General features: G+C 39.0%; 1 protein-coding gene across 1 annotated transcript in view; it reads left to right on the forward strand.

The window, feature by feature from the left end:
- Positions 1-10,040: 10,040 nt before the first annotated feature.
- Positions 10,041-13,535, forward strand: part of LRFN2 (leucine rich repeat and fibronectin type III domain containing 2) — a gene marked incomplete at both ends in the record, with an annotated part of 39,723 nt that continues 36,228 nt past the window's right edge. The window contains one exon of the mRNA XM_082048470.1: positions 10,041-11,413. Coding sequence (XP_081904596.1) covers positions 10,041-11,413 — 1,373 coding nt within the window. The remainder of the gene's footprint in view (positions 11,414-13,535) is intronic.

The following is a 13,535-nucleotide window of genomic DNA, read 5'->3' on the forward strand; positions in this document are numbered from 1 at the left end:
TGAGCCAGATTGTTCCTCTTCATACTCACCTGCATAAACAAGGTAGTAATAGCAGTCTCTTCTGTAAAGTGTATTGAGAACCTCATATGAAACAACAGCTATTACCACCAACAGTCCACACCTCCTTTCTCTTTTCTGTCCAGTGACACAGCAGTTTAGAAATATACAACTCTATAACCAGATGTGACACCGTCTACAACTTAAAAAACCCAATATTCAGACAGTAGAAATAATGGGAGTGTTAAGTCCTCCAGAGAACAATGAATTATCCTCCTGCATGCGAATCGGAAATTGAGAGTGACTAGAAAGAGAAAATTTATCTGACAAATCTATCTCTGTACAAACTAAGTGAAAAACGAGAAATTACAGTAAAATATTTACCAGGCTTGAGAAAGAGCCCAGAGCCTGTGAAGGCTGTGTTGTAGCACGGATGACACGTTTCCTTCTCAGACTTCTGCTGTTTTCTTACCAAACCATAAACCAATGACAATGAAAAACCAATGGGGTTGTATTCCCTGTAGCAGGGGATGTCTGCAACTGAATGCCAAGGTTAACATGCTTAGGAATTCTAATCTGGAACATTCAGCTTTTTTTTTTTTTTTTTTTTTTTTACTTCAGTTTGCCTTGCTCATGTTTGGTAGCATCTTCAAAACTTTGCATGTGAGTTTCTGTGCTAAACTAAATTTATGAGAAACACCAAAAAAAAGGTGTTTCTGTATGTTTGCCTTATTTTTCATACCAGTGCCTCTATTAGTGTAGGTTGTACATGAAAGGAAAACTGCAGTATATATTGCTAATAGAGAATACTTCCTAAGGGCTATTGGACAGAGTTTGTATTTAGGGTTTAATGAACGGTCAATAAAAAAATTAGGTAACAAACCCAGATAAACAAGAGAATCCCGATTTTAATTATCCCCCTTTTCCTTTGATGTGGAAGGAAATAAGAATATATGAAGGCTTTTATAAGAATTAGGGTAATCTAGGGATAAAGAGCTACCTGAGGAGCTGCTGTTATGGCTCAGAGCTGACAGGAACTTGGATTCAGATGATGAGAACAGGCCTTCAGTTGTATTTGCAAAAAGCAATAGGGTCTGTTGATGGACATTTGTGTTTCACACCATAGGCAATATCTCTGAGAGAGCTGTTCTTAATACCTGTGCAGCTTCTCTGTGTGTTCAAAATGAGTAAGATGAAATAACTGGTAACTTCTCTGTTATGCTGATAAAGCAAAATGCAGGATTGCTGTAAAGAACCAGATAAACAAGTGAACTGGATGGCTAAAAACAGCAAAAGGGCTCAGCTTAGCTGACTCATGAGTTTGTAGATGAAATGTGATGGAGACTGGCACACAGCATTAAAATAGAAGGCAAAGGTAAATGTTGGGAGGCATTAAATTAAAAAAAAAAAAAAAAAAAAAAAAAAAAAGAACCTGCAAATAGTGAAGGAAAAAACAAAACAAACAGAAAAAAAGCCCACAAACAAACATAACAAACCACCACCACCAACAACAACTAAACACACACAAAACCCAAACCAAGTCATTTTTAATTTGTGCTGTTGCAAATGTTCTGCATTTCTTCTGACCCCCTCATTGGGAAATCAACATCCTCCACAGATATTGGTGGATTGGAAAGCTGTAAGAAACTGGTCAAATAAAGCCATTGTTGACACAACACATCCCCAAGCATGGAAAACAGGTTATTTCTTCCTGTGGGCAGGAGCCACTAGGTAACTGCACAGCTGCTTCAGGGCTTCTCTTACCCCTCACCTGCAGCTTGTCATCTATTGGTTCAGGAAACTCAGGGGCAGTGTCTTGCTCCTGAAAAAACTGAAACTGCATGCAGCTGAAGTAGATACAGATGCACAAGCACGTATCAAGTGTTGTTACCTAAGCTTCTCTGTTTACAAAACCTCTACACTTGGATTTTCTAAATGGCATTTCTGTTTATTTTGTTTCCGTATGCTTACAAGTAACTGCATGTTTAAATTTTGTGCATATTCAAAAATCACACAGGTAGCTAAGAAGTCTTTTTTCCCAAAAGATCAGGCAGTTAATGCCTATGTTTCCCAGTCAGTGAAGGCAGAATAATGAAAGTGCAGTTATTTTCTCAGGTAAAAATCACACTCAAGTAAATCTGGCTATGATTATTAAGGTTATAATGTGCCACTCACAATTTCTGGCTATGTTAATTTTTTTCTATTTGGCCAGAAGTTTCACTTACTCATATATATATAATTTCTTGTTGATAAAACCTATTTGTGAGATTGTTCAGGTTTCATGAGACCACTTTTGAAAAAGTATTAAACGAAGCATTCAAAATACTTATTTCTAGTGTTTCTAAGGTGTAGTGTTTTCATTTTGAAATGATGTGGTTTGTGTAGGTATTGGCCTAAAGTAGCATGATTTTTAATTAAATAAATCAAACATGTCTATTGGATTCATGCTAGAGGACTGAATTAATTTAGTTATCACAATCATCATTCAGGAATTAAAAACTGAACCATAATACAAATGATACTGACCTTGGCATTGAAGGTAGACATCTTTCTAGAGTAAAAATTTCCATCTTCTGCAGCAGAAGAGATTTAGGGTAATTGCTAAGTGGAATTTTAAGCTTGAAACCACATGCCAGATCAGACAAGGTCTACAGATCAGTTATAATGAAGTAGTCACACCTGTACCATTTGGGTGGAAAATCTCTTATTTTGTTAACTGGATCACTAAATAATACTCAGATTTCCATGATGTGTTTCCAGAAACAGCAGCCCCCACTATTACAACAACGTAGCTGTTTTCACAGAACGATGTTACTATCTAGTGACAGTTCTTTAAAAAACATCCCAGGACTGTGGACATCAAGGCCCATTGAAGTGAACTGGAATGGGCATCCAGGTTCCCTGAATAATTTTGCTGGTTTGCATCCTTATCAGCATCTACATCCCTGAGCTTTCAGGAATGAACTTTTCTGTGAAAACTAGTAGAAAGTCTGGCTTCCAAAGGATGTGTGTCCCTGATTGACCTACTCCTGAATTATATTAGGACTGCAGAGTGAGTGTACTGCTTATCGAACACCGGATAACTTGTATAGCTCAGACCACATTAGTAGCAGAGCAGTCTGCATCTTTTCTAAAAAGGCTGAACTCAGGTTAAAGCCTTTTCAGCAGCCAGGATATTAGTCACTCTTCCATGTGGATTCTCTGATACAAAACAAGAGGTGAACTCAGGATGCATTATTTCCTCTGCAGAAGCCTAATAAAGCTAATGAAGTCTCTCTGCTCTTCTTTAATGAAATTTCCTCCATATTCTTGAAATGTGTGAGTAGTAAATATTTTTGAGGCTTCTGCATTTCAGATTATATCTGAAATTATGAAAATGTCCCAAATGTCTTGTGGGGAAGTGCCAGACAAGCAGATGCTCAGAAGTACACAGAATGTGTTCACTAAGTTTTATTTTCTCACAAAATGAATCTCAAAAGCTTGACTAATTTTGCACATTTCTTAAAACCCAAGGGCTTATAATGATGTCTTCATTTCAGCAAAGCACTTGTAAAAGTGAGGTGGGATCTATAATAACAGACATACACCTGGTTTCTTCTTGACTTAAGATCTCTTGTTTCTTTTCCTAGGAACTAGGATGTAAGTACATCCTAAGATGTAAGTGCTTTATGGTCACTAAGGCTATTAGACACACATACTGTCCAGCATATCTTTGGCAGAGGAGCTACAAGCAGATCGAAACTACTGTGAAAAATGAAAATCCTCATGTACACACATATGTGAGCACACATTTTTCCATTAGTGCTCAAAATGCTCTTTCAGGTGGTATCTCTATAATGCAAGGAAGTGACTCTAGGAAGGGAATTTATACTGTGCGTTTCAAGAGCTCAATTAAGCATCACTTGCTAGTAGTTTAACTATGTCAAACAGAAACAAGGTGTTGATATTTTTGACTGACTTGGAAATTTGTCTGGTAAGATTTTGGCTTATGATTGTCTTCCAAGTATTACAGATTTTAAACCTTCATAGAAGTGTTCAAGGTTCTTTTTTCAGCCTAAGTAACCTCAAATGTGACTAATCATGGGGGGTAACTCTGCTGGAACATTAGCATAGGGATTGGTTCTTTTAGAGTGTATGAAATGTCTTGCTTTTAATGGAAGAAATGAGATGCCTTAGTAAACTAGGAGACATGAAAGGATGAAAACATATATCTGCATTATAGCTGTGAGGCCCCTGCGCCAGACACCATCAGTGTTACAGCTCTGTACCTCAGCAGAAAAGCTGCTGTGAGGTCAGAGCTTTCCCTACACAAATCTCATGGTGAGCAGAGGTTTGTGGTGTGTAAAATGATGTATGTTCCACCACACTTATAGCCTGCTGACGCGAAGATGTTCAGGTGGTAAGTGAATTACATCTGACCTAGCTCTGCACCTGGCTAGCTACATTGGCAATTTGGGCTTTTGATAAAGGCATCACTTCAGTCTTGGGAATGATAAAGAAATTGGGTAAAGTTAGTACTTTAAAAAACCCGAAGTACTTTAAAAAATATCAGGGAAAGATCAGAGAAAAATTATGAAAAGTAGAGAAAAGCTTCCCAAAAATGCACACAACTAGACAGAAGTTTTTGCCAATGAAAGACTGAAAGAGACCAGTATCCTCCTGTGTGTGATAGCCCTGCCTGAGAAAATATTGGATTATTTCCTTGGAGATCTGTTGGATGGATTAAATCAACCTTCACAGAATGAACCCTCTTGAAAATTGCCTTTTATGGGTTATCCTTACCTCTGCTCTGGATCCAGTTATAATCAGTTCTTGAAAGACTGTAAGCATAACAGAATTGTTCTGACATTTTAGACCTTTCTGAGTAGGCTTTGTTTGTAGTCACATGCCTCTTCAGTAGAGCTCTTCCTAAACACTACCAAACCAGGACTACCTCCAGGGCTGGGGAGCACAGAGCAGGTAGGATGACGCCCACTGTGCATGGAGAGGTGAAAACAAGGGAACAGCACTCACATACAGCAAACTGCATAAATGAACCTGATGGTGGTGCTAGGGTAGTAAAATACTTTTTGTTGCAACCTTGCTATGGCTGCAGTATTCAAGACAAAGTTGTACAAAGGGCAATAAATTTGTTATAATTCACCCTTTTCTTCTGTTACTCTGGAAGCATTACCAGTCAAATTAATATGGGTGGAACTTAAAAAGGAAGCCACAAATACCTGGAAAGTGTGTGCTTGTAAATATTCTCCCTCTGTGATTTATAATTTGTAAGGTCGCTGGAGAAAGCAAGCAATTTGCATGTTAAAGCTATTAATTCTTTTCAATAAAATCAGGTCCTTAGAGGGTTTAGCCAAAATCTAAGTTGCACTGTACAAATGCACATCTGATGATAAGCCACTTTAACCCCTAGGAGTGCAGTGACTTGAGCAAACCCAAAAGACAAAGGGTAAACAAAAGTAGTGATAGTTATCCCCAGTTTGAGACTGTGAGCCAGAGGTACATAACTGACTTTAAACACCTGAATGGTCTCCCAGATGCTCACAAAGCTAGCAGTAGCTTAACACCCAACCCCTGTTTCAATATATGTAGTCCTGAGGACAAATTCAGGTGCAGAGACATATTTCTTGTTGTATAGCCATCCCTTGCTGAGCTAGGCGTAAATATGGACCGAGGGTATGGACCAGGGAGTACATGAGACCTATCTCTCCCACACTATTTTCATCAATGCAAGGGATTAAGGAGTAGTTTTAATCCTGGCAGGGTCCTGTCCCCTTTTGCGTATTGTAGATTAGACTGCTTCAGAGAATGTGCATGAAACTTCACCCGTTACTACAGCCCTTCAAACTTTGTAGCTGGGAAGTAGACCTTCTAGTCACAGAGGTTTACTGAAAACAGAGATAAGAGAAGGTAAAGAAAAATGAAAAGGGTAGCTCCCAGAAAGAAAAAACAAAACAAAACAAAAACCCAAACAAAACAAAACTAAAACAACCAATTCCTCCACAGCACCTACAAAGCTGAAGAAAAGTATATGAAGTCACCCATACAGTCTCTAGAAGGTGAATCCCAGGGCACTTGGAGACAGTAGAATCAGAGCTGCAATCCATCCACCCTTCCTTTATTTTATTTATTTATTTATTTTTTTTTTTCTCCAGCTTGTATGCTACAGCTATGGTTTATTTGTCTGACAGTTACCTTGTACTTGGTGCTGTAGTACACAAAGGTTATTGGAATTTATATGCAAAGCTCAATGAATATAGAATTTAAAAATGCCTCAGAGACATTCCTGAAATGAGATGCCAAATCTCAGAAGTTGTATCTTTATGAGGAAAATTTGAATACAAAACACCAAAGTTTATGGCTCTTGCACATATTAATTCATGCCAATCCATGTTATAAGAGGACTAAAGGGGCTATTTTTCATCTTGAGCTGAGAGAGGAACTCCGACAGATTTACTGACTTGCTGTGAGAAATCTACTTTATCTGACTGATAGATACCTTTAAAATGTAAATCAGAATGGTGAGCTTATCGCAAGACTACCATTAGTAGCCCATAAGATGCGTGGTGTTGCAGGTCACAAGAGATTTTGGGAACAAGGTGATCAAAATGGTCAGCAAAAATAGATCTTAAACTTGACATTTTATTTTCTGTCTTATAAGAAAGCTGTGAGAACTGAAATCAAAATTGTTTTTATTTTACATCATCCTTTTGACAATTAGCAATTACCATGACTATGTAGGAGAGTCTAGATTTTAGAAGATATTATTATAATTGTGCAGACTCACAAATTCTAACCCCATCTGTGGCACATCTGCCTTGTTTGTCTGGAGAGGAAAAGGAAAACCAGCTGACCTATGAAAACCCCAGATGTTCTCCTTAAGGAGCCCTGCCCACCTCTGTTCTCTCCAATGTTCTATAAGGACCCCTTTTGCTTTGTACCATATTTGCTCTATTGTGAACTGGTCACTTCAGGACCACCATGTAAAGAAACCCAAGGCTCAGAAGCTTGAAATACCAATGCTGGCAAAAATCACAAAGGATAGAAATTTCCTCTGCAGACAATGAAGATTCACATTAATACCTTCAAACGCATTAGTAACAGGAATGAGAGCAGCTATCGTATTTCCATGCTAGTATGGTTTTACTGTTTTGTCCTCCTGCTGGTAAAATCACAAATTGCACTTGCTGTGTCTTTTTCATGCATACATGCAAGCACACACAGGCAGATGATGCACTTTCAAGCCATCCACAGATGGTTTTCCCATCAGGGTTTACTTTACCATTTAGATCTCCTGTTTCACAGCCTCCTCTCAGTGTTGCAGTCCCTATTTTCTGTAATTAACTTCTGTTCCTCCCCCATTTTTATTTTTTTTTCACAAACGCTTTTCACTCTGGTGCTTAGCATCAACCATCTCCCCAAAGCACTGTGATATTTAACAGCATCCGGAAAAAATGTGGTTAGAGAATTGGGACACTTAAAGGAGACACTGCTCTCGTAAGTGTGCATTCACATTTTTGAATAGATATTCAGAGGGTAGGAATGTAGATGAGGGAGAAGTTATGAAAGGGCTTATTACTAATTAACTGTATCTATTTCTCCCCCTTTTAAACTGCTTTTTGTTTATCATTTCAGCTGGTAGGGTAATACACTAAATTAAAGCTGCAGAACACAATTATAATTAAGATTCAAAAGCCAATTGCCTGTTAGTAAACTACCAATTGATAATAATATAAGGGATATTTATAGCTCTTTGCTAAGTATGCTGCAGATTTGCATCAATAACATATTTGCTATCTCCAAACATTTTGTTCAGTAGCCTTTTATTTACTATTGAAGGTAAAATTACTCGTCTCAAGCAATCCTTTCTAAAGTATCTAGCTTTTATCTTGTTTGCAGAGTTCAGCAAACACAGATGCTTCAATCCTTTCCTCTCCTATGAAATAGCAATAACAGTATATAATTATTGACATCTCACCATGCAGAAAACCTTGCCATAAAGAACATACTGTGCATAGGTCAGCACTCATAACATTTTGTATTTCTACGGCTCCTTCTTTCTGAGTCATCATACATGTTCTATAGAGGGGAAACCAAACCAAGTTACATGGGAGGGGAACCAGCCACCTTTGGGCAGAGCCCTGAACATAGGGCACTTGTTGTTCCTTTCACAGGGAGGTGGATCAAGACCTGTTTAAAGAGTTAAAAAAAATACTGAAGTGATAGATTTTGGGTTGTGTTTGGTGTCTGTTACTTAGAGATTAATAACTAACATTTATGATTTTTTTCAATTATTGTAAAATGTCTATGTAACTGTCATTTCAGCTGCGTGATGAAGTGTAAATAATTGTGATGCGACTTTTTTTGTGAAGTATGTTTCATGTGTCATATGTTTGCTAAAGTTTGAGTGGCCTTGTGGTGCTAATTACTGGAGTCATTATGAGATACTACGTCTTATCCCATGATGTATACAGCAATAAGTACCCAGCTTCAGCACTGGTGACTGTCTGCCATCTACTGTGTAGGCACTAAGGGGGCAATTGATAAAACATGAGTTTCCCATGTCTTACTGTGCCATGACTGCTCTTGAAATACAGGTGCCAAAAACTGCTAAGCAGATGAACAGAAGGGATATGGTGTGTACCAAGGACTCAGGACAGTGATGCAAAGTTACGTGGTGGGGGTGATGTAGGTTAAAGTGAGGGGAGATTTGTCCATGGGAAATCATAGCTTGAATTGTGCCTGTAGCTACTGCTGCAAGTGAGAAACCTGGAGACTAGGGCACACCATCTTGGCACAAAAGCCTGGGAGACCCTTCACAAAAATGTAGCTCAATATGCACTTTTGCTGAAAGGGTGAATGAGGGTTAGAAGTGAATAAACTGCCCATTCCTTGGGTCTCATTGATGACAGGGTCTAGGCAAGGAAGAAACAGAAAGAAAACAATTTTAACTATATCCTGCATGTGTGGAAAGAAGGTCAGCGAACCCATGTAAGAAGATATTCTTAAACCTGAAGCAGCGCTGCAACTTCTTCCAGCCACAACTGGCCCTCCAAGTCAGACTGTAAAACATTTTTTGTTCTTCAAAGACACACACCTTACAGTTGAAGCTGGAAAAACATGTGATAGCTGGAAACAAGAAAAGAAAAAAAAAGAGAGAGGTGTAAAGAGAAAGAGGCAGGATGCACAGGAGGACCATGGATGCATGTGAGAACCCCGCTATCACTACAACAGAAAGGATGGCAGTGTATTAGCATGAGGACATCAGAAAGCTTGTCAGGAGCCTAAGGTAGCATAGGCTTCATCTGCCTGTCTTCTTTTTGGAGCTAGATGAAGTTGTCCTTCCCACAGCTTGGCTGAACACAGGGTGAATCCAGGTGACAATTATGCAAGTGATTTCTGCTTCCTGTGCTGCTTATCACGTATTTTGTTATGGGTGGGCAAGTGAACTGACTTGCCACAGGACTGGCCAGATATTTACATGGTCATTACTAACCATATTACTGAAGTGTAAATATGCAGTTATTTTTATCCATAAAATCAGCTCTTTCAGCCCTAAGACTAATTCCACATTATTATGCAGCAGTATGTAATTACTATAAGACAGCTTCTACCCTCAAAGAAGCAGACACTGTTCCAAATGAAAGCTTTCAGGGTTTTAAGTAAGCCATGCCACCTGATGGCAAGATTTGTCTTCTACCAGCTACGTAATAAAAATTATAAAACTGTAATGAGAAAACAGGTCATCAGTCACAAGATCCTGTTATAAGAATTAAGGATTCCTATCCCATTTGCATTTGGAATGAAAACCACTTTTTTTTTTTAAGAAAGAAATGCATTATGTGGGGAAAAATGTTGCAATAACACTTAACATTCCCATCCCAGAATGCTGGTCACTTTAGGTGTGATTCCTGAAAGGAGGCACTGCAAAGTCTCTCTGGAAGTACATGGTAGGTAAAACATAAGAAGAAACATAACTATGCCATAGCTGCTGATGTTCCTTGTAACACTTTTCATTTCTTGCAGGTACTGTTGTGTGATTTACCATGGAAAAATTGCTCTGCAGCATCCTGGTCTTTGGAATGGCTGTCACGGTCAACGCTTGTCCCAAATACTGTGTCTGTCAGAACCTGTCTGAGTCACTGGGGACTTTGTGTCCTTCCAAGGGTCTCCTTTTTGTACCGCTAGACATAGATCGAAGGACTGTTGAACTCCGACTTGGGGGCAACTTTATTATTAATATCAGCCGACAGGATTTTGCTAATATGTCTGGACTTGTTGACCTTACTTTGTCCAGAAACACCATCAGTTACATACAGCCTTATTCCTTCACTGACTTGGAGAGCCTTCGGTCTTTACACCTGGACAGCAACAGGCTGCCTGACATTGGAGAGGATATTTTGAGAGGTTTAATTAACCTTCAGCATTTGATTTTAAACAACAACCAGCTAAGCAGCATCTCTGATGAAGCCTTTGAGGATTTTTTGCTGACACTGGAAGACTTAGACCTTTCCTATAACAACCTCCGAAGCATTCCATGGGAAGCTATAAGGAAGATGATAAACTTGCACCAGCTCAGTTTGGATCATAACCTGATAGATTATATTACGGAGGGGACGTTTGCAGATCTTCAGAAATTGGCCAGATTGGATCTAACATCCAACAGACTTCAGAAGCTCCCTCCTGACCCTATATTTGCGAGATCTCAAGTAATTCCATTAGCTGTTACCCCATTTTCTCCACCTTTGTCTCTGAGCTTTGGGGGCAACCCACTGCATTGCAACTGCGAGCTACTCTGGTTAAGGCGACTTGACAGAGATGATGATATGGAAACCTGTGCTTCTCCTCCAGGTTTGAAGGGAAGGTACTTCTGGTATGTGCGGGAGGAAGAATTCGTTTGTGAGCCTCCTCTTATTACACAACATACTCACAAGTTGCTGGTTTTAGAAGGGCAAACTGCCACTCTGAAATGTAAAGCTATTGGGGATCCCACACCCATCATTCACTGGGTGGCCCCTGACGACCGTCTCATCGGGAACTCTTCAAGGACAGCTGTCTATGACAATGGCACCTTAGATATCCTTATTACCACCTCCAAGGATTACGGGACTTTCACATGCATAGCAGCCAATGCTGCCGGAGAGTCCACTGCAACGATTGAGCTCTCAATTGTTCAGCTCCCCCATCTCAGCAATGGTACAGGCCGAGCAGCCCCACCAAAATCCAGGCTCTCGGACATCACCAGCTCCAGCAAATCTAACCGAGGGGAAGCAAAAGGCCCACCTGAAAGGGCTGTCTTGGTATCAGATGTGACCACTACCTCAGCTTTGGTCAAATGGACAGTGAGCAAGTCAGCCCCTCGGGTAAAAATGTATCAGCTGCAGTATAATTGCTCGGATGATGAAGTCCTGATCTACAGGTAAATGCAATTGCTGTTTTGTCTTCTGATACTGGCAGAGGGAGGAAAGCAGGATATGAAGTCTTTTATTTTTAGGTCACTGATCTGACTTTTAACTGAGGTATCACTGCCACTGTCACCAATAGCATTAGTGGCATCTGATAAATTTGCATTGTTTCTGTCAGTTTATCTGTGGGTCTGTTAATCACTTTTCTGTCTAAATCATACATTATTAATCTCTGTAGTATTCATTACCTAACAACAGCTGTTTTCAGTAAAATTTCCAATTTAAGAAAAAATAGTTCCACAGCTGGTAGCCTCTTTACTAAGCTTAACAAAGAAAGAAAAACTTGACAGGCTAGAAGTCAGAAGTTTCCTTTTCCACCTCCTGTAGGTGGGACTGAAAGATACTACAGAGAGGAAGCAATGTGGGAGGAAGTTTGTGCTGTCTACCCATAACACAGGGTTTAATTATTCTGTGATTCAAGATTCGGGGTTGTTAGCAAGAGTTTTTTCACCTATATAAATGAGCTTATTTCTTACTTCACTAACATCAGTTTTACACAACTGTAATGGCCGACAACTTTGGAGCATTTAATGTTTTATACCATATTAAATGCAAGAAGAGAGAGATAATTTCAAAAGCAAGCCCTGAATGTTTATTACTCTCCTACAATTCCACGACTCCTCCAACTTTCAATTATGTAAAAAAAGAGTCACTCTTGCAGTGATCCTATCCATGAAAAAGAAAGAAGCAATATATTTTAGGGATTAAAAGTGGGTAGGAAACTGCTTAACAGAACAGGAAAACAGTGTTACTGTTTTTTCCCTCTATCTTGGAAGAATGATTGATGTAGTATGTTCAGGCTAATGATGAATCTCTAGAAACCATCCTTTCCTGCCTTTTTATCACAGAGGCAGTGGTATCAGATGCATTGAGCTGAAGTCTGCATATATGTGAGCTACCAGTAAATTTAGAATCTCAGGGTAAAGTAGAACCAACCACATAAACTCCTATGTCTTTACAAGCTTCCTGAAGCCAGTGAAGAAAAATTTGATCTGGTAGAGGAATATTGAGATTTGGGGTTTGACTATAATTTGAGAGCTATCTCTGGCTAAAATATAGTCAAAGCCATTGATTTCCATGATAGGCTTGGGGTTATTATATGCTGGCTTGCAAACTACTCTGTTCTTCTCCTACTGCCTGTAGTGAGAGCTGCGGCAGCAGTCAAGTCATGGTACCTCAGCCTCTGGATCCCAGAACAGACCTTGCTGTATTTTTCTTTACCACAGCATAGTTTTCTTTAACCTGAGAAAGTCAAAACAAGAGGTAGTAAATACTCATGTGATGTTTTTCAATGAGATCTAATTTCAAAGTTGTTTTCAGAACTTCATATTTAGTTGACATGAACAAAATTTTATGCCATAAATACTTTTATCTCAATTAGTTGTAGAACAGAAATAACAAAGTGATGTATTTAACTTCCCCAAACATAACCACTCTTTGCTAAAAAGAGAAATATTGACAAAGAAGTCCAAAGAACATTTTCTTTCCAAAGGTTATTTATTCAAATACTGAAAAAGTCTATGGAAATTCAGTTCTGTTCACTTCCATTCCTCAATTATTAAAAAAAAAAAAAAAAAAAAAAAAAAGTCAAATCACCTAGCAGCTGCATATTATTTACCTTGCTCTGGCTAATGTACTGTGGAAAAGCTGTGTTAGCTTTGGGACTTGCAACTATGTGGCGTTAAGTAGAATGAAAGGATAAGATAAAACCAAGTAATGATAGAGTAATAACAATAGAATGAAAGAAAATATGTTATGTCAGTTTTTCCTGAGGCAAAGCTTTTGGCAAAAAACTCAATGGTGCTTAAGATCTTGAGTCCAGTGGAAGCCTGAAAAAAGTCTGAAGGATGTGTATAGTCACATGACACCATACAGTGAATTTGGCCCAGTGAACAGGAATGTCCTTGCAATCAGAAAGATAGTTAGTGGAGGTTGTCAGGTATTGGGAGTGACTGGATGTGGCAATTTGCTGAGGAGGAGGATGGCCAGGGTAAGTAAAATAAACAATGCAGGATGAAGATATACAATCTAGTAGCTGCAGAAATGAGAACTGGGTGATGTGGGCAGAACTGAGAG

This window comes from Streptopelia decaocto (assembly GCF_964273445.1).
Source record: "Streptopelia decaocto genome assembly, chromosome: 3".
NCBI lineage: Eukaryota > Metazoa > Chordata > Aves > Columbiformes > Columbidae > Streptopelia > Streptopelia decaocto.